The sequence below is a fragment of the Oncorhynchus mykiss genome, chromosome 19 (genome assembly GCF_057628025.1).
Source record: "Oncorhynchus mykiss isolate SJ-2025 chromosome 19, ASM5762802v1, whole genome shotgun sequence".
Classification (NCBI taxonomy): Eukaryota; Metazoa; Chordata; class Actinopteri; order Salmoniformes; family Salmonidae; genus Oncorhynchus; species Oncorhynchus mykiss.
In genome coordinates, this window is record NC_143040.1 from 55820853 (window position 1) to 55842172 (window position 21320).

A 21320-nucleotide genomic window follows, 5' to 3' on the forward strand; every position below is an offset into this window, starting at 1 on the left:
CTAGGCCGTCATTGAAAATAAGAATTTGACTTGCCTAGTTAAATGCAAGCGTTGTGTCTGCAACGCCGTCTACATTGTAAACTACCACTTGATTGGTTCAAGTGACGTTCTACACAGTAACCGATTGTATACACCCCTTTTCTCAAGTACAGCTGCCGCTTTTCGCTCGTCTGTGATGTAAAATGGCGCTGAGTTCTCAAGGAACAAAGAAAAAAGTGTGCTACTATTACGATGGTAAGTACTGATTTTGCTATACATCGAGTACAATGTGCCATGTTAAAAGTGGTGCAAATGGTCAGATTAGCTAGCTAACTTCGATGTGCAAACGTGCAGCATCTCTAGCTAGCTAACGTTAGCTTTGTGAAGGAGCGAGGCATTTCCAAATTCTGTACGTTGGTCTTTGAGAAATGTTCACTATTATCAAATATTATTCTCCATTGTGTATTAACGTGAAGTTAGCGTTACTTGTCCACAATGTATATTTTCGGTTAACTTGGTAGCTAGCTTGTACAAAGGTAGAACCGATTAGTTAGCCAACTAACGTTAATTAGCTTATGCAAGCATTGGACTCCACAAAAACACTAAGCTAGCGCTACATTAGCTAGCTATACTAGCAAGCTAACAACGTTAGCTACTAGCTACCCTATTTCACTTCCTAGACGTAATAACCTTTCGATTTATAGGGATTTTCTTTTTAAAAAATGCATCGTTTCGTTGCATTGGCCAGATTGCTTGCTTAGTGACCGTCCATTCTCCTCAAATGTGCATACGTTGGTCAGAATTGTTACATCTAAAGTGATACTAAGGGATTTTGGATAAAGGCCTCATTTCCAAAATGGTCATAGCTAGAACTTTTGTCAGAATTGACTTTTCATAGCAGTTTTAGGAGAATACACGTTTCAGATGAAGGTTTGGAAAAGAGTTGGGGTTAGCTAAAACGCAACAACAAAAATATTTAAATTTTTGAATGAGTTTGGCATGCTGGTTCCCAAGTAGATATGACTGCCGTAATTCCGGGTAGTATCTCTTCAATCAATGAACAAATGGTTTGTTACTGCAAATCACTTTTGGTCCATACACAGTTAGCAGGTGAAATGCTGATGTTTATCATTAATACAGTAAATGTAAAACAAGTACACAGTACACACAAAAAATATATATATATGACCAGTCAAAGGTTTGGACACTTGTTTTTTTTAAACTATTTTCTACATTGTAGAAAAATAGTAAAGACACAAACTATGAAATAACACACATGGAATCATGTAGTAACTAAAGTGTAAAACAATTCTAAATATATTTTAGATTCTTCAAAGTAGCCACCCTTTGCCCTGATAGCTTTGCGCAGTCTTGGCATTCTCTCAACCAGCTTCACCTGGAATGCTTTTCTAACAGTCTTGAAGGAGTTCCCACAAATGCTGAGTACCTGTTGGCTGCTTATCTTCCACTCTTTCACTCTGTGATCCAACTTATCCCAAACCATCTCAATTGGGTTGAGGCCAGGTCATCTAATGCAGCACTCCATCACTCTCCTTCTTGGTCAAATAGCCCTTAAACAGCCTGGATGTGTGTTGGGTCATTGTCCTGTTGAAAAACAAATGATAACCCCCACTAAGTGCAAACCAGATGGGAGGTGTTTTGCTGCAGAATGCTGTGGTAGCCATGCTGGTTAAGTGTGCCTTGAATATTAAATAAATCACTGACAGTGTCACCAGCAAACACCATCACACCTCCATGCTTCACTGTGGGACCACACATGTGGAGATCATCCGTTTACCTACTCTGCATCTCACAAAGACACAGCGGTTGGATCCAAAAATCTCAAATTTGGACTCATCAGACCAAAGGACAGATTTCCACCGGTTTAATGTCCATTGCTTGTATTTCTTGGCCCAAGCTAGTCACTTCTTCTTATTGGTGTCCTTTAGAAGTGGTTTCTTTGCAGCAATTTGACCATGAAGGCCTGATTCACACAGTCTCCTCTGAAAAGTTGATGTTGAAATGTCTGTTTGTTACTTGAACTCTTGTACGACTGCACATGAAGAAACTTTCAAAGTTCTAGAAATGTTCCAGATTGACTGACCTCCATGTCTTAACAAGGCATGCCTGTTAATTGAAATTCATTCCAGATGACTACCTCATGAAGCTGGTTGACAGAATGCCAAGTGTGCAAAGCTGTCATCCAGGCTACTTTAAAGAATCTCAAATATAAAATATTTTGATTTGTTAAACTTTTTTTGGTTACTACATGATTCCATATGTGTTATTTAATACTGTTGTCTTCGCTATTATTCTACAATGTAGAAAATAGCAAAAAAGTATGAGCAGGTTTGTCCAAACTTGACTGGTACTGTATATATTTTTAATAATCAAATGAAGTACAATAGTAGATAAAGGCTATGCTGTACAGAACAATTAGCTAAGATTAATTCATTGGACATCTGCTGATGTCCACTTTCTTCCTTCAAAGGTGATGTTGGGAATTACTACTATGGCCAGGGGCATCCCATGAAGCCACACCGTATCCGCATGACACACAACCTCTTGCTGAACTATGGTCTCTACAGAAAGATGGAGATATACGTATGTTGAGAATCCTGGAACTATTCATAAGAGCAGCAGAAAGCCTGCAAACTCAATAGTTCTGAATTGAAAGGTTAATACCTAGGTAGTGAGGTCTCGGTAACTGATCTTCTCCCTGTCGGTCTCAGCGACCTCACAAAGCCAGTGGAGAGGAGATGACCAAGTACCACAGTGACGACTACATCAAGTTCCTGCGTTCCATCCGGCCTGACAACATGTCGGAGTACAGCAAACAGATGCAGAGATGTGAGTTTTAGGCAGAGAGGATGTCATGTCTCAATATACCTATACAATTGAGCAGTAGCCCATGAAAAGTCAGAAATAAATACTTTGAAAAGCTTTGTCCTTATGTTTTTGAGATTAACACATTTTCTGCAATTCTCACATAGTTAACGTTGGTGAGGATTGCCCTGTGTTTGATGGCCTGTTTGAGTTCTGCCAGCTCTCAACAGGAGGCTCTGTTGGTAAGTTAATATACAGGTGTAGGTCTACTCTTTTAGGTGAGACACATTTTGCCTGGATAGATGGAATATTCTCTGGCTTACTTGGCCTCATCTGTGACTGTCCATTACAAAAATGTAGCCATAGTTTCATGCTCTCTGATTGGCTTCTTTTCCCCTGTGTTTTAGCTGGAGCTGTGAAGCTGAACAAACAGCAGACAGACATTGCTATTAACTGGGCTGGAGGTCTCCATCACGCCAAGAAGTCTGAGGCGTCAGGTTTCTGCTATGTGAATGACATTGTGCTCGCCATTTTAGAGTTACTGAAGTGAGTACAACCTCTCCACTGCAGTTCATCAAGTTTGTGAAATGTAGGGAATGATATACCCTAACGGATCTCAATAGTAACTTCACTTTGGTACGCCATATTTAGGAGATTTTTATTCAACCTGTTGATGGTAAATCTTCTCTTCCCCCAGATACCACCAGAGAGTTCTGTACATAGACATTGACATTCACCATGGAGATGGAGTGGAGGAAGCGTTCTACACCACAGACCGGGTCATGACCGTGTCCTTCCACAAGTACGGAGAGTACTTCCCCGGCACTGGAGACCTGAGGGTGAGGCTGTCATGTCATCATCAGGGGATGCAATTTGGTGGCATTGTTTATTAAATGATGTCCAAAGGATAGATTTAATTCGTACTTAGAAAACTTCACGGCCTGGTGAGTGTAGTTTCATAATTGCTTTGTTGGTCAGAGCTTGTGTCCACATTTGTAGTTGACTGAGTCTGCTTTGTTATTTCTCAAGGATATTGGCGCAGGGAAAGGCAAGTACTATGCTGTGAATTACCCTCTGAGAGATGGGATAGATGACGAGTCTTACGAAGCCATATTCAAGCCTGTAAGTATACTAACTTCTTATCTTGGCTGTATTTAATCTCTCCTCCCTGTAACTCAAAACAGACCCAAGTGTAGATGGACTACATTCTACTTTCCATTTAGCCAACCAAGCTCTTCTCTGTCCTGCTACCCCAATGGTGGAACCAGCTTCCAGAAGCATCTGAAAGGGAAAGGGGGATACCTAGTCAGTTGTACAACTGAATGCATTCAACTGTGTCGTTCTGGGTAAGCGTTTCGGGTAAATTACTAAAATGTAAATTTAATTTATGTCTGTGTGTGTGCAGATCATGACTAAAGTGATGGAGATGTACCAGCCTAGTGCAGTGGTTCTTCAGTGTGGAGCTGACTCTCTCTCGGGAGACAGGCTTGGCTGCTTTAACCTCACCATCAAAGGCCATGCTAAGTGTGTGGAGTACATGAAGAGCTTCAACCTGCCCCTGCTGATGCTCGGTGGTGGAGGCTATACCATCCGGAACGTGGCCCGCTGCTGGACCTATGAGACAGCCGTGGCCCTAGACAGCTCCATACCAAACGGTGAGCTCTCCTGCTGCAAGCTATAAAAAATAAATGGTTGCACACACATTTTTGGGGGGCCCTGAAGGTGGCCGTTTTGGGGTTTTACCCAATAAATTACTGGGAGTTTATATATAGTGTGAGACTTCTTAAAGTTTAATAGCGTTATAGTTTATTTGCCATTAGCACCTCTACACTAAATACTTTTCTCTGGGTGTGCTCCAGCTCATGTTTTTTATTAGAGCCATCCTGCTACACTGTTGATTTATGTACTTTTACTTTCTAGCATTACTATGTTTACAGTAGTATTTGACAGGTCTGAGAGGGGCATGAGTGTTTTAGGATAGATTCCACTACAGTAGATATGTCACTATGTTGATAAATTCAATTTCTCCACAGAGCTTCCATACAATGATTACTTTGAGTACTTTGGGCCAGACTTCAAACTGCACATCAGTCCCTCCAACATGACCAACCAGAACACCAACGACTACCTGGAGAAGATCAAGTGAGTTGTTGACCACACTTTGTTGTGCTCTTTATACCTACTGTACTTAATTAGAACAATATTTTTGTTCACAATCATACTATATTAGTCATAATGAAGTAATGTTTTTAGATTTGGGTCATAAACAATAACCGTTATGTAAGCTAGTTATTGACGAGGTCATTTCAGATACCACATAGGTCATATTACAGCACTTGTTATACATATTATCCTTGACGCGTGTATTTTTGCCACTGTTAGTTGAAGTGATGTTGCGTAGGTTAATGCATCTCACTTGTATGTGTCCATTCAGGCAGCGTCTGTTTGAGAACCTTCGAATGCTGCCCCACGCCCCGGGGGTCCAGATGCAGGCCATCCCAGAAGACGCCGTGCAGGAGGACAGTGGAGACGAGGAGGAGGAAGACCCTAACAAACGGATATCCAGTAAGTCCCCTGTCCAAATGTTTAGACCCAACTGACAATGAGGGGGGGGGGGGGGGGTCAAATAGTGCAATTGGAAAGTATTCAGATCCCTTAACCTTTTCCACGTTTTGTTACATTACAGCCTTGTTCTAAAATGTATTACATTCCCTCCCCCCCTCAATCTACACACAATACCCCATAATGACACGGTGAAAACAGGTTTTTGGAAATGTTTGAACATGTATAAAAAATAAACATGCCTTAAAAACATATTCAGACCCTTGGCTATAAGACTCGAAATTGAGCGAAATTGAAGCTCCTGTTTCCATTGATAATCTGATGTTTCTACAACTTGATTGGAGTCCACCTATGGCAAATCCAACTGATTGTACATGGTTTGGGAAGGCACACACGTCTAAGGTCCCACAGTTGACAGTGCATATCAGAGCAAAAACCAAGCCATGAGGTTGACGGAATTGTACATAGAGCTCTGACAGAAGATTGTGTCGATGCACAGATCTGGGGAAGGGTACCAAAAAATGTCTGCAGCATTGAAGGCCCCCAAGAACACAGTGGCCTCCATCATTCTTAAATGGAAGAAGTTTAGAACCACCAAGACACTTTCTAGAGCTGGCCACCTGATCAAATTAAGCAATCGGGGGAGAAGGACCTTGGTCAGGGAAGTGACCAAGAACCCAATGGTCACTCTGACATGGCTCCAGAGTTCCTCTATAAAGCTGGGATAAACTTCCAGAAGGACAACCATCTCTGCAGCACTCCACCAATTAGGCCTTTATGGTAGAGTGGCAAGACAGCAGCCACTCCTCAGGAAAAAGCACAACAGCCCGCTCGAAGTTAGCCAAAAGGCACCTAAAGACTCTCATCAGACCATGAGAAACAATATTCTCTGGTCTGATGAAACCAAGATTGGCCTGAATGCCAAGAGTCACGTCTGGAGGAAACCAAGCACCATCCCAATGGTGAAGCATGGTTGTGGCAGCATCATGCTGTGGGGACGTTTTTCAGCGGCAGGGACTAGGAGACTAGTCATGATCGAGGGGAAAATGAATGGAGCAAAGTACAGAGAGATCCTTGATGAAAACATGCTCCAGAGTACTCAGGACCTGAGACTGGGGTGAAGGTTCACCTTCCAACAGGACAACGACCCGAAGCACACAGCCAAGAAAACGCATGAGTGGTTTCGGGGCCAGTCTCTGAATGTCCTTGAGTGGCCCAGCCAGAGCCCCGACCTGAATCCGATCAAACATCTCTGGAGAGACCGGAAAATAGCTGTGCAGCAACGCTCCCCATCCAACCTGACAGCTTGAAAGGATGTGCAGAGAAGAATTGGAGAAACTCCCCAAATACAGTTGTGCCAAGCTTGTAGTGTCATACCCAAGACTCAAGGCTGTAATCACTGCCAAAAGTGCTTCAACAAAGTACAGAGTAAAGGGTCTGAATACTTAGTAAATGTGATACATTTGCTTAACCTGTTTTTACTTTCTCCATAATAATGACAAATGATTTACTCCATTTTAGAATAAGGCTGTAACATAACAAAATGTGGAAAAAGTCCAGGGGTCTGCTTCCTGAATGCACAAAGTGCAGTGAAATGTTTTACAGGGTCAGCAATAGTAGTATAGTGCTCCTGTAGCAAATTAGGGTTAAGTGCCTTGCTCAAGGACACAGATTTTTGTTCACCTTTGTCTCGGGTATTCAAACCAGCAACCTTTTGGTTACTGGTACAACGCTCTATCCTCTAGGGTATCTGCTGCCACAAGCCTACAAGTTTTAAAACCTGACAAACACAGCCACAACACATGCGTCTCTTGGTAACACAATCTTTGCACCATTGGCATGCCTACTTTTTCTCAGAATTAACATATGAGAAATATACCTTCTATATGCCCCCACCACGCAAATCTTTGTCTGAGATGCTCATGTCCTCTTGTGCAGTTCGCGCCCATGACAAGAGGATAGCGTGTGACGAGGAGTTCTCAGACTCTGAGGACGAGGCTGAGGGTCAAGGGGGTGGACGGAGAAATGCTGCCAGCTTCAAGAAAGCCAAGAGAACAAAGACTGAAGAAGACAAAGAAAAAGAGGGAGAAGAGAAGAAAGTAGGCGATGACAAGAAAGCTGATGACAAGAAAGGTATCTCAATCAATTTTCTCATTCGTGTGGAATACTCATGCTTTTTGTGTGGTGCACAACTGCAGTCATCTAACATTTTGAAGCCTTATAGACATTAAGTTCTATACCATGTCCCATTGTACATTGAGGATCATTTTTTGTTGCTTCTTTATGATAGAAGTAAAAGAAGAAAAGTTGCCAGAGGAGGAGAAAATGGACACAACAAAGGGGTTAGCAAACATTCATTTTAAATGTTTAGGGAATATCCGATAGTCAATGTGTTTTAAGTCATTTTCCCTCTGTTCAACAGACCAAAAGAGGAGTCCAAGACACCGTGAGGAGCTCCTAGCCATCTTTTTTAAAGCATCTGAAGGCTAAATTTGTTATAATATGGATTATTTCACTTTTGGGAAACCGGGCCCTGTTGAGAATAGTCCTGTTTGCCAGACCAGTCACCTTTACTGGCTGCTGCAAGGGAAAAATCCCACCCCTCCAGATTGAAATGGACTAAACATGTATTTTCTAGAACACTTAATGTTGCAATTTTTATAAGTACTGCTGTTTTTGTATGCTTTAAGCCCATTTAGCTTTATCCTATCAATACTGCTCCCCTTACCCAAACAAATGTTGTCTACAGTATATAAAGGCCTGGCACAAAATATTATGCATTTTATAAATTTCAGATTTAATTTAAATCATAAATATGTTGACATCTCTTGTACCCCCTTTTGTATGTTGTCCTGTGCCTTTGGAAACATAGTTGAAGCATGACATGAAGTCCACTTCTTAAAGATGTATTCATTCTGTGTTACCGGCTAAAGCTACTCTGAGCAATATTGTCCGGAGGATAGAATTAACCTGAATACTACACCAGGCCTACCGTATGTGATAAAACAGAAATAATCCAATGATTTCCATGTATTGTAGTTTTTTTTAAAAACAGGTAATTGTTTAGTTCCAGTGACTAATTCGGACCCAATTTCAATTAAATCACCATTCCTGGATTGATGTTCAGCAATGATATTTTGGTAAGGGCACATTCCTTTAATGTCATGACACATTTACTGATTTTATTCTGCAAACATGAAATTGAAGATGTCTTCCCAGTAGTGCTTACAAATATGAAGGGCCACACATTAAGAAACCAATGCTATGAGAATCTACAGCTATATACTACGAATGCATTGAATTGTTTAGTCCAGAACATCTTCAGTTGCTCCTTGATTAACTTAGTGTATTCTTTTTTGGATTTACATCTGTCCATCTTGTACATTAATTTCTAGTGGATAGAACATATGTTCAAGTGGAAATAGCCTAATTAATGGAGAACTAATCAACAATGGCATTATCGTCAATTAACTCTGCAACTGCTCCAATATGACTTTCCATGTGCCAAAACATTTACAAAGTGATTTCATGTTGAAACCCTCAAATGGTATTCACTAAGCTTGTTTTACAGGTTTTAAAAAAACTTTATCGTAATTTACCTGTGATAATCTGAAGTACTTAAAAGGCCACTAGATGTCATGTGATAAAGTTCTGGTAAACCTCGACAGTAATATACCCACCCTTTGCAACCCTACTCCTTTTCCATGGCAGGGGAAACGAGTTAAGTAAACAATATTTACAGTGACATCGAGGTTAGTCTTGAACATATTCCTTTCAAGAAACAGTAATCATGTGACAAGAACCTCAAATTTGGCTAGTTATTCAATAGCACTACTTCCTCCAGTCAACATACAGGAACCATGGGTCCTGAACAGTCAGTGCAGATGGTGGATTTAGTTCAGACCCATTCACTCCTCTCGGTCGGTGAGTCAGGCTTCAGCAGTTCATGTTGCTCTGCCGGCTCTGACTCAGTTTCTGACTCAGGAGAAGGCGACACCGGTAACATTTCACCTGGAGTCTGAATGCGCACCTGCAACAAAGAGGTATAAAACATGATCCACACACCCACACATTAGTTATGAAACCTTAAGAGCAAAGTTTTTCTATTGGACAAATTCAGGTAGGTACCTCCTGTTTTGTTTGAGAAATGTTTTGCAACATAACAGGCATAATGAATATGCACACGGTCAGTGAAACGTTTAGCATTGCCGTTTGTAAGTGAAGATAGGACTTTGCAACCTGGATTTGATCAAATGTTATCCAGGCGCCTCAAGGCTGCATTAGCCCACACCTAGGGTTCAGAGCTAATACAAATCTTCAGGTCTCAGACAAGCTAACTCATCCTAAGGGTAGTTAACTTACCCTTCTGCCATTGACAATCTTCCTTCGTCTTCTGCACGTACAGAGGCGGAGGAAGGAGGTGCAGACAGCAAAACAGCGGCCTGAGAACACCACTTCCACCACACACATTAGAATGAGAGGAACCCACAGAATAATAGTCGTTTCCTAGGGAGAACAAAGGTGTGTTATACGCCTACAAGCCCGTACTAAGTCTATGTAAACAAACAACCTCAATTCTTAAAATGATCTTAATATTACAATTCTACTGTTGTGTGCATTTGAAGTTAAAAACAAGTGCATGTCATTAATAGCTTTTGATAAATACTTACATAGATCCTTGTGGGGTCAAAGGGGCACTCATTGACACTGGAGTAGCCAATCGCGTCAGGGAACTTGCAATTCTTCAGCAGGCCCCGACCTCCACTCATAATGGCCTTAACCATGGAAATGGTTAACCCCACAGTGGAGGCGATTGCCAGAAGGCCTGACACTAAACTGACCACCAACAGCGCCCACATCTGCAAGGGGCAATAAACAAAAAAAAGCTTGTGAGGGTTTGAGTGGAGCTGAAGGGTGGGACTAAAAACATGTCAAATAGTATCTGTAAAAAATGTAAAAACTGGAAGTAGAAGCTTAAGTGTTGATGTCTATTAGTTTACTCCAATTAGGGGCGGTAGGGTTATGGGAATACAGAGTGCCTTGCAAAGGTATTCATCCCCCTTAGTGTTTTTCCTAATTTGTTGCATTACAACCTGTAATTTAAAATGATTTTTTGGGGGGGATTTCATGTAAATGGACATACAAAATGTTCTAAAATTGGTGAAGTGAACTTCAAAAATGGAAAAGTAGTGCGTGCATATGTATTAGAGGTTGACCGATGAGGATTTAACGCTGATACCGATTATTGGAGGACCAAAAAAAAGCAGATACCGATTAATTATTATTATTTTTTTAAACTGCCAATTTTTATTTATAATAATGACAATTACAACACTGAATTAACTTATTTAACAATACATCAATAAAAATCTATTTAGCCTCAAGTAAATAATGCAAAAACAAATTGTTGGAGAAGTAAAAGTGCAATATGTGCACTTGCTTGCTCAGAACATGAGAACATGAAAGCTGGTCGTTCCTTTTAACATGAGTTTAATATTCCTAGTTAAGTTTTATTTAGGTTGTTATTATAGGACTATTTCCCTCCACCATTTTTATTTCATTAACCTTGGACTATTGGATGTTCTTATAGGCACTTCAGTATTGCCAGTGTAAAAGTATAGCTTCTGTCCCTCTCCTCGCTCCTCCCTGGGCTCGAACCAGCAACACAACGACAACAGCCACCATCGAAGCAGCGTTACCCTTTCAGAGCAAGGGGAAAAACTACTAGAAGGCTCAGAGCGAGTGACATTTGAAATGCTATTAGCGCACGCTAACTAGCTAGCCATTTCTCTTCAGTAACACCAGCCTCATCTCGGGAGTCAATAGCCTTGAAGTCAAACAGCGCAATGTTTGACGCACAACGAAGAGCTGCTGGCAAAATGCACGAAAGTGCTGTTTGAATGAATGTTGACGCTCCTGCTTCTGCCTACCACCGCTCAGTCAGATACTTAAATACTTGCATGCTCAGTCAGATTATATGCAACGCAGGACACGCTAGATAATATCTAGTAATATCAAAAATGTGTAGTTAACTAGTGATTATGATTGATTGTTTTTTTATAAGATAAGTTTAATGCTAGCTGACAACTTACCTTGGCTTACTGCATTGGTGTAACAGGCAGTCAGTCTCCTTGTGGAGTGCAACGAGAGGCAGGTCGTTATTGTGTTGGACTAGTTAACTAAGTTTGCAAGATTGGATCCCTTGAGTTGACAAGGTGAAAATCTGTCGTTCTGCCCCTGAACGAGGCAGTTAACCCACCGTTCCTAGGCAGTCATTGAAAATAAGAATGTGTTCTTAACGGACTTGCCTAGTTAAAAAGGTACAAAACATTTTTTAAATAAATAAAAATAGCAATTTTAATTATTATTATCCATCCTCCCCTCAATACGCTGCAGTCGTCCTGTCCCCCTTGCAGAAAAGCATCCCCAAAGAATGATGTTTCCACCTCCATGCTTCATGGTTGGGATGGTGTTCTTGGGGTTGTACTCATCCTTCTTCTTCCAAACACGGCGAGTGGAGTTTAGACCAAAAAGCTCTATTTTTGTCTCATCAGACCACATGACCATCTCCCATTCCTCCTCTGGATCATCCAGATGGTCATTGGCAAACTTCAGACGGGCCTGAACATGTGCTGGGTTGAGCAGGGGGACCTTGCGTGTGCTGCAGGATTTTAATCCATGACGGCGTAGTGTGTTACTAATGGTTCTTTCAGACTGTGGTCCCAGCTCTCTTCAGGTCATTGACCAGGTCCTGCCGTGTATTTCTGGGCTGATCCCTCACCTTCCTCATGATCATTGATGCCCCACAAGGTGAGATCTTGCATGGAGCCCCAGACCGAGGGTGATTGATCGTCATCTTGAACTTCTTCCATTTTCTAATAATTGCGCCAACAGTTGTTGCCTTCTCACCAAGCTGCTTGCCTACTGTCCTGTTGCCCATCCCAGCCTTGTGCAGGTCTACAATTTTATCCCTGATGTCCTTACACAGCTCTCTGGTCTTGGCCATTGTGGAGGGGTTGAAGTCTGTTTGAGTGTGTGGACACATGTCTTTTATACAGGTAACGAGTTCAAACAGGAGCAGTTAATACAAGTAATGAGTGGAGAACAGGAGGTATTCTTAAAGAAAAACTAACAGGTCTGTGAGAGCTGGAATTCTTACTGGTTGGTAGGTGATGAAATACTTATGTCATGCAATAAAATGCAAATTGATTACTTAAAAGTAATACAATGTGATTTTCTGGATTTTTGTTTTAGTTACCGTCTCTCACAGTTGAAGTGTACCTATGTTAAAAATTACAGGACCTCTAGATGCTTTATAAGTAGGAAACCTGCAAAATCGACAGTGTATCAAATACTTGTTCTCCCCACTGTGTGTGTGTGTATATATGTATACACACACACACAGTGGGGAGAACAAGTATTTGATACATGTACACTGCTCAAAAAAATAAAGGGAACACTAAAATAACATCCTAGATCTGAATGAATGAAATATTCTTATTAAATACTTTTTTCTTTACATAGTTGAATGTGCCGACAACAAAAATTACACAAAAATGATCAATGGAAATCTAATTTATCAACCCATGGAGGTCTGGATTTGGAGTCACACTCAAAATTAAAGTGGAAAACCACACTACAGGCTGATCCAACTTTGATGTAATGTCCTTAAAACAAGTCAAAATGAGACTCAGTAGTGTGTGGCCTCCACGTGCCTGTATGACCTCCCTACAGCGCCTGGGCATGCTCCTGATGAGGTGGCGGATGGTCTCCTGAGGGATCTCCTCCCAGACCTGGACTAAAGCGTCCGCCAACTCCTGGACAGTCTGGTGCAACATGGAGTTGGTGGATGGAGCGAGACATGATGTCCCAGATGTGCTCAATTAGATTCAGGTCTGGGGAACGGGCGGTCCATAGCATCAATGCCTTCCTCTTGCAGGAACTGCTGACACACTCCAGCCACATGAGGTCTAGCATTGTCTTGCATTAGGAGGAACCCAGAGCCAACCGCACCAGCATATGGTCTCACAAGGGGTCTGAGGATCTCATCTCGGTACCTAATGGCAGTCAGCCTACCTCTGGTGAACACATGGAGGGCTGTGCAGCCCCCCAAAGAAATGCCCCCACACCATGACTGACCCACCGCCAAACCGGTCATGCTGGAGGATGTTGCAGGCAGCAGAACGTTCTCCACGGCGTCTCCAGACTCTGTCACATGTGCTCAGTGCGAACCTGCTTTCATCTGTGAAGAGCACAGGGCGCCAGTGGCGAATTTGCCAATCTTAGTGGTCTCTGGCAAATGCCAAACGTCCTGCACGGTGTTGGGCTGTAAGCACAACCCCCACCTGTGGACGTCGGGCCCTCATACCACCCTCATGGAGTCTGTTTCTGAGCGTTTGAGCAGACACACACATTTGTGGCCTGCTGGAGGTCATTTTGCAGGGCTCTGGCAGTGCTCCTCCTGCTTCTCCTTGCACAAAGGCAGAGGTAGCGGTCCTGCTGCTGGGTTGTTGCCCTCCAACGGCCTCCTCCACGTCTCCTGATGTACTGGCCTGTCTCCTGGTAGCACCTCCATGCTCTGGACACTACGCTGACAGACACAGCAAACCTTCTTGCCACAGCTCGCATTGATGTGCCATCCTGGATGAGCAGCACTACCTGAGCCACTTGTGTGGGTTGTAGACTCCGTCTCATGCTACTACTAGATCTAAAGCACCGCCAGCATTCAAAAGTGACCAAAACATCAGCCAGGAAGCATAGGAACTGAGAAGTGGTCTGTGGTTATCACCTGCAGAACCACTCCTTTATTGGGGGTGTCTTGCTAATTGCCTATAATTTCCACCTGTTGTCTATTCCATTTGCACAACAGCATGTGACATTTATTGTCAATCAGTGTTGCTTCCTAAGTAGACAGTTTGATTTCACAGAAGTGTGATTGACTTGGAGTTACATTGTGTTGTGTAAGTGTTCCCTTTATTTTTTTGAGCAGTGTATATATACACACAAACAAAAGCACATGGACACCCCTTCAAAATTAGTTGATTCTGCAATTTAAGCAACACCCGTTGCAACATTCACTACACAGTTCCAAACTGTCTCTGGAAGAAACGTCAGCACAGGAACTGTTCGTCGGGAGCTTCATAAAACGGGTTTCCAATGCAGAGAAGCCGCATACAAGTCTAAGATTATGCAAAATATCGGCTGGAGTGGTATAAAGCTCGCTGCCATTTAACTCTGGATCAGTGGAAACACGTTCTCTGGAGTGATGAATCATGCTTCACCATCTGGCAGTCCGACGGACAAATGTGGGTTTGGCGGATGCCAGGAGAACGGTACCTGCCCGACTGCGTAGTGCCAACTATAAAGTTTGGTGGAGGAGGAATAATGATGTGGTGATGTTTTTCATGGTTTGGGCTAGACCCCTTTGTTCCAGTGAAGGGAAATCTTAATGCTACAGCATACAATGACATTCTAGACGATTCTGTGCTTCCAACTTTGTGGCAACAGTTTCAGCATGACAATGCCCCCATGCACAAAGCGAGTTCTATACAGAAATGGTTTGTCAAGATCGGTGCGGAAGAACTTGACTGGCCTGCACAGAGCCCTGACCGCAACCCCATCGAAAACCTTTGGGAAGAATTTGAACACCCAATATCAATGCGTGTGGCTGAATAGAAGCAAGTCCCAACAGTAGTCTTCCCAGAAGAATGGAGGTTGTTATAGCAGCAAGGGGGAGGGCAACTCCATATTAATGCCCATGATTTTGGAATGAGATGTTCGACGAGCAGGTGTCCATATACTTTGTCACATAATGTATTTACCAACATCAAAAAAACTCACGTGACAGGTAGACTAGGATGTACTAGGTGTATACCAATATTATTGGATAGTAAAATAAGTGGCTACACATGGTGCAGTTCAGCACAATTTTATATATAGACACACTGTACAGCGCCTATATACTGTAAAGTCTACACCCCCCTTGGATTTCCTTTCATCTTATTGTGTTACAATTGTCCTTTGTCTATGATCTATACAAAATACTGTCAAAGTGGAAGAAAATGTATTATATTTCAAGATTAATGAAAAAGAAAACACTAATATACCTTGATTAGATAATTATTAACTTCAAAACATGTTAGAAACACCTTTGGCAGCAATTACAGCTGTCTTATTCTCTGCAATATTTGGCCATTCTTTTCAAAATTCTTCAAGCGCTGTCTAGGTGTTGGGTCCATGGCTAGACAGCAAGTTTCAAGTGTTCCCATATAATTAAGCAAACTTAAGTCAAAACTGTAACTTATCCACTCAGGAACATTCACTTGTCTCCTTGGTAAACAACGCCAGTGTAGATTTGGCTTTGTGTTGTAGGTTATTGTCCTGCTGAAAGGTGAATTCCTCTCCCAGTGTCTGGTGTAAAGTAGACAACCATGTTTTCCTCTTGGATTTTGCCTGTGCGTCACACCATCCTGTTTCTTTTCATCCTGAACAACTCCCCAGTCTTTGCAGATGTCAAGCATACCCATATCACGATGCAGCTACCACAATGCTTGAAGATGAGGCAATTACTCAATGATGTGTTGTGTTTGTCCCAAATATAAGGTTTTGCGTTTAGGCCAAAAAGTACCTTTGCCATGTTTTTTTGCAGTATTACTTTAGTGCCTTCTTGAATACATATTTTCTCAATATTAGTATTGTTGTATCATTATTGTAGTCACTACAGTGTCGTTGAATCATCCTCAGTTCTCCCATCACAGCCAATGGTCGTTTTAAAAATCAGTAATGGCCTCATTGTGACATCCCCTAGCAGTTTCCTTGCTGTCCTAAGGCTTAGTTCAGAAGGAGGGCTGCATCTTTGATGTGTGTGGTTTAATACATCATCCACAGCATAATTATTAACTTGACTATGCTAAAAAGATACCGTATATTTAATGTCTGATTTGTTATTGTTACCATCTACTAGTCACTGCCCTTCTTTATGAGGCTTTCAAAAAAGCTCCCTGGTCTTTGTCGTCGAAGCTGTGCTTACAAATGAATGAGGAAGGGGTAATCATTCAAAAATCATGTCAACCCCTATTATTTCAGAGTGAGTCCATATTACTTGTGATTTGTTAAGCCAACGTTTAGTTCTGAACTAATTTAGGCTTGCCTAAACAAAGGGGGTGAATACTTATGCAATGACTATATATTTTAGTTATTGAATTTATCACATTTGTAGGTTTTTTTCACTTTGATATTATGGAGCATTTTGTGTAGATCAATGATAAAAGTATAGTTAAATCCCACTTTGTAATGCAACAGTGTAAATGTGTATATTATGCCTATACAGTATATATTGTTTGACTTGGCTGACAAGTTACAAATGATGTATGTGTATGGAGGGTGGGTTCCATTTTTGCATGTGTATTGATAATGCCTGCCTTTATTTGAATGTACATGGCACCCAAGACATTTTTGAATATGGGTTTAACTCACCCACACACATAGATAAAGAACCAGAGGATACTAAAACGTGCCCAGACACAAGGGCAAGTTCTGACAAATACAAACACAAAACAGTATTTTGCCCAGTCATATGATAGGTGGAGAAAGAAACTACTGTAGGAGAGAATGAAGCAATATTTACCAGAATCCTGTTTTTCAGGTTTTTGGATAGGACAATGGCTACTATTCCAGCTATGATTCCCTGAAGACACAGAAGTCAAGTCACATGTTAGCTAATACACTGTTCCTATTGGCCCACAGGCTAGAATGGTACAACCAACAATTCACTAACTAAAATGGCTCCAGTCTACCAAAGGACCACAAACGGAGATACTACTACTATCAGGTCACATGATAAAGTTACCAGAATGTCACCAAAAGGTCACAACCTTTACAAAATTATGTTTGGGCTCTTTGTTACTACCGGCTGATACTGTATTCCAAACAAGAATCATAACTTGATTAAAGAAAACCAAAACACAATATACTGCTCAAATGAGCAATACACAATGTAAGGACAACACAGGGAATAGTTTGGCTGCTGATGATCAGTGCTTTTATTATCTGTGCCAGCCTCCAGTCACTCACCACGAGCCCTGCCACCAGGGCGATGATGATGTAGATGGCGTACCCCATGACCCTGGCTTGAACATGCACGTTGATGTGCCTGAGCACAACGCCGTGTACCAGCGCTCCCAGCAAGAAGTTGACGTGTCCCACCAGCACCAGTCCTAGGCCCATTTTCATAAGGGTCTTGTTGTCCTTCAGGTCTGCACAGCACACACCTGGAGCAGAGGATAGAAACATTACTTCAATATTTCTCATCACTGTAGATAATCTGTGGGTAAACAGTAAACACTGACTTCAATGTACACTACAGTTCCCAAAGTATGTGGACACCTGCTTGTCGAACATCTCATTGCAAAACCATGTGCATCAATATAGAGTTGTTCCCCCTTTGCTGCTATAACAGCCTCCACTCTTCTGGGAAGGCTTTCCACTAGATGTCGGAACATTGCTGCGGGGACTTGCTTCCATTCAGCCACAAGAGCATTAGTGAGGTCGGTACTGATGTTAGGGGATTAGGCCTGGCTCGCAGTCAGCGTTCCAATTCATTGCAAAGGTGTTTGATGGAGTTGAGGTCAGGGCTCTGTGCATGCCAGTCAAGTTCTTTCACACCGATCTCAACAAGCCATTTCTGTATGGACCTTGCTTTGTGCATGGGGGTATTGTCATGCGCTAACAGGAAAGGGCCTTCCCCAAACTGTTGCCACAAAGTTGGAAGCACAGAATCGTCTAGAATGTCATTGTATAATGTAGTGTTAAGATTTCCCTTCACTGGAACTAAGGGGCCTAGCCCAAACCATTATTCCTCCACCAAACTTTATAGTTGGAACCACACAGTCGGGCAGGTAGCATTCTCTTGGCATCCGCCAAACCCAGATTCGTCCGTCAGACTGCCAGATGGTGAAGCATGATTCATCACGCCAAAGAGCGCATTTCCACTGCTCCAGAGTCCAATAGAGGTGAGCTTTACACCACTCCATCCGACGCTTGCCGTTGCGCATGGTGATCTTAGGCTTGTGTGCAGCTTCACTGTCATGGAAACCCATTTCATGAAGCTCCCAGCGAACAGTTCTTGCGCTGACGTTGCTTCCAGAGGCAGTTTGGAACTCGGTAGTGAGTGTTGCAACCAAGGACAGATCATTTTTACGCGGTTTAGCACTTGGCAGTCCCGTTCCGTGAGCTTGTGTGGCATACCACTTTGTGGCTGAGCCGTTGTTGCTCCTAGATGTTTCCACTTCACAATAACAGCACTTACAGTTGACCGGGGCAGCTCTAGCTCTAATTATACGAACTGACTTGTTGGAAAGATGGCATCCTATGACGGTGCCATGTTGAAAGTCAAAGCTTTTCAGTAAGGCCATTCTACTGCCAATGTTTGTCTATGGAGATAGCATGGCTGTGTGCTCAATTTTATACATATGTCAACAGGTGTGGCTGAAATAACCAAATCCACAAATTTGAAGAGGTGTCCACATACTTTTGAATACACTGCCGTTCAAAAGTTTAAGGTCACTTAGAAATGTCCTTGTTTTTGAAAGAAAAGCAAATTTGTCTATTAAAATAACATAAAATTGATCAGAAATACAGTGTAGACCTTGTTAATGTTGTAAATCACTAATGTAGCTGCAAACGGCTGATTTTTAATGGAATATCTACATAGGTGTACAGAGGCCCATTATCAGCAACCATCACTCCTGTGTTCCAATGGCACGTTGTGTTAGCTAATCCAAGTTTATCATTGTAAAAGGCTAATTGTCCATTAGAAAAACCTTTTGCATTCATGTTAGCACTGCTGAAAACTGTTGTTCTAATTAAATAACCAATAAAACTGTTCTTCTTTAGACTAGTTGAGTATCTGGAGCATCAGCACTAGTGGTTTCAATTACAGGCTCAAAATGGCCAGAAACAAAGTACTTGATTCTGAAACTCGTCAGTCTATTCTTGTTCTGAGAAGTGAAGGCTATTCCATGCGAGAAATTACCAAGAAACTGAAGATCTCGTACAACGCTGTGTACTAACTACTCCCTTCACAGAACAGCACAAACTGTCTCGAACCAGAATAGAAAGAGTGGGAGGCCCCGGTGCACAACTGAGCAAGAGGAAAAGTACATTAGTGTCTAGTTTGAGAAACAGATGCCTCACAAGTCCTCAACTGTCAGCTGCATTAAATAGTACCAGCAAAACACCAGTCTCAAAGTCAACAGTGAAGAGATGACTCCGGGATGCTGGCCATCTAGGCAGAGTTGCAAAGAAAAAGCCATATCTCAGACTGGCCAATAAAAAGAAAAGATTAAGATGGGCAAAAGAACAGACACTGGACAGAGGAACTCTGCCTAGAATGCCAGCATCCCGGAGTCGTCTTTCTCAAACTAGACACTAATGTACTTGTCCTCTTGCTCAGTTGTGCACCGGGGCCTCCCACTCCTATTTCTAGTCTGGTTACAGACAGTTTGAAAACAAGGCGATGTATAGTGTAATTACAACTGAATCAACATATCTAACCCAGGGCAACACCAGAAATGGTAACTGTTGTGAGTATAAAGACCAATTTTCATTCTCTGCAAGTTAATTATGCATTTGTTGAGAAGAAAATACAGTATGCTAAACAATGCACAAAGTATAAGACTATTAGGCTACCAGCCCCTGTCTATGAAAATAAAAGAGGGGCCTAGATAATTCACTTTATGCCACCTTCTCTAAAGCAAATTGAACCAGGTAGTTTTAAAGTTTAGCCTCCTCTCACCCAGCTAAACCGAAATACAATTGGTCAATTCAGGCCTGCTCCTTAGTGATGATATTGCGATCCGCTACTATTCCTCATCTACTAATCCATCAGTTGTTTACGAATAGGCATACACAACCAATATTATTATTTTACGCCCGCCTAATGAGCAATCATTGTCCAAACTGGAAAAATGACGTTATTGACCCACGTTCTGTTATTCATACTGTTTAATGTTACTATATTAAATCAGATAGCCAGATAGTTAGACTACATATGTAGACATATGCATTATACTGGAAACGACATTGCTAGAAACACGACGACATCCCATGGTAGTTCCTTTTATGACAGACCCTCTACAAAAAAAAAAAAAAGACTTCGGCATTCCGACCCCACCCAGAAAAGAATGCTCAGATTGGTAACTCACACTTCTGAAGTAGCCTACGTATCTTCACTTCCATTTAAACTACATATCCGGACAATGAATACAAGTAAACTCACCTAAATTCCCCATGTTGAATTCCGTTTGCACTCAAGTCATTTTAAAGGTATTTCTGTATCGCCAGTTGGCTCTTGAAACAGCGAACGCCGCTTCTGCTTTGTTCGTTCTCTTCTCTTTCCGCACACCTGCATGGAATCCAACCCGTGCTTCAGTTTGAGGACGCTACGCTCCGCCTCGAGTTGGCTATTACCTGTGAAATAATAGTTCTCTGTCAAAACTGATCAGAAAGGAATTTATACTGTATTTCCAATGACGTAGCCTACCTACACATATATAGGTAAACAAGTAATGTAAGGCTGCGTTTATACAGGCAGTCAATTTATTTTAACTTATCTATTATTATTATTATTTTTGTTATTTTTTATTAACTTCTTAAAGCGTTATTGGTTAAGAGCTTGTCAGTACGCATTTCACTGTACGGTGTACGAAATACACTATACGAAATACAATTCGATTTGATATTTTTTCACTAATTGGTCTTTTGACCAACCAGATCATCTCTTTTAATTTATTTAACCTTCATTTAACTTGGCAAATCAGTTAACAAGTCAGTTAACATAAGGACGCATTCTTATTTACAAAGACGGCCTACCAAAAGGCAAAAGGCTGGGATTAAAAAGAAAATAAAAAAACAAGTATTTATCCGTTATTTTACAAGGTAAATTGACTGAGAAC

The 21320-nt window shown here is 41.7% G+C and overlaps 2 protein-coding genes across 3 annotated transcripts; one reads left to right on the forward strand and one right to left on the reverse strand.

Annotated features, from left to right (window-relative positions):
• Positions 1–154: 154 nt before the first annotated feature.
• Positions 155–8390, forward strand: LOC110498019 (putative histone deacetylase 1-B). Of its 2 annotated transcripts, none has more exons than XR_016489017.1 (13): positions 155–234; positions 2471–2583; positions 2712–2829; positions 2973–3047; positions 3213–3351; positions 3503–3644; positions 3835–3927; positions 4211–4460; positions 4839–4947; positions 5240–5370; positions 7113–7500; positions 7658–7709; positions 7790–8390. XR_016489017.1 is itself a non-coding variant. In XM_036954944.2 (13 exons), exons 1-13 carry the CDS (start codon positions 183–185, stop codon positions 7815–7817), a joined length of 1497 nt encoding a protein of 498 aa, XP_036810839.1. In that variant the 5' UTR covers positions 155–182; the 3' UTR covers positions 7818–8390. The 2 variants fall into 2 exon arrangements, 1 of the variants encoding a protein (XP_036810839.1); XM_036954944.2 differs by having other exon boundaries at positions 7306–7500.
• A 112-nt stretch (positions 8391–8502) lies between these two features.
• On the reverse strand, positions 8503–20855 carry tmem54a (transmembrane protein 54a). Its single transcript, XM_021574559.3, has 6 exons — positions 20645–20855; positions 17440–17636; positions 16994–17053; positions 10038–10226; positions 9730–9873; positions 8503–9397 (listed from the first exon to the last, which is right to left on the reverse strand). The coding sequence occupies exons 1-6, from the start codon at positions 20655–20657 to the stop codon at positions 9266–9268; spliced, it is 735 nt and encodes a 244-aa protein (XP_021430234.1). The 5' UTR covers positions 20658–20855; the 3' UTR covers positions 8503–9265.
• Positions 20856–21320: the final 465 nt, after the last annotated feature.

Bases quoted from the DNA above. Each gene is read 5' to 3' on its own strand.
- LOC110498019 (XM_036954944.2), top strand. From the start codon at position 183: ATGGCGCTGAGTTCTCAAGGAACAAAGAAAAAAGTGTGCTACTATTAC. The intron at 235-2,470 runs GTAAGTACTGAT...CTTCCTTCAAAG, and splicing joins AGTGTGCTACTATTACGATG to GTGATGTTGGGAATTACTAC. The intron at 3,048-3,212 runs GTAAGTTAATAT...CCTGTGTTTTAG, and splicing joins CTCAACAGGAGGCTCTGTTG to CTGGAGCTGTGAAGCTGAAC.
- tmem54a (XM_021574559.3), bottom strand. The intron at 10,227-16,993 runs GTAAATATTGCT...TGCCCCTTGCAG, and splicing joins ACCTGAAAAACAGGATTCTG to ATGTGGGCGCTGTTGGTGGT. The intron at 9,874-10,037 runs GTAAGTATTTAT...TGTTCTCCCTAG, and splicing joins TTGACCCCACAAGGATCTAT to GAAACGACTATTATTCTGTG.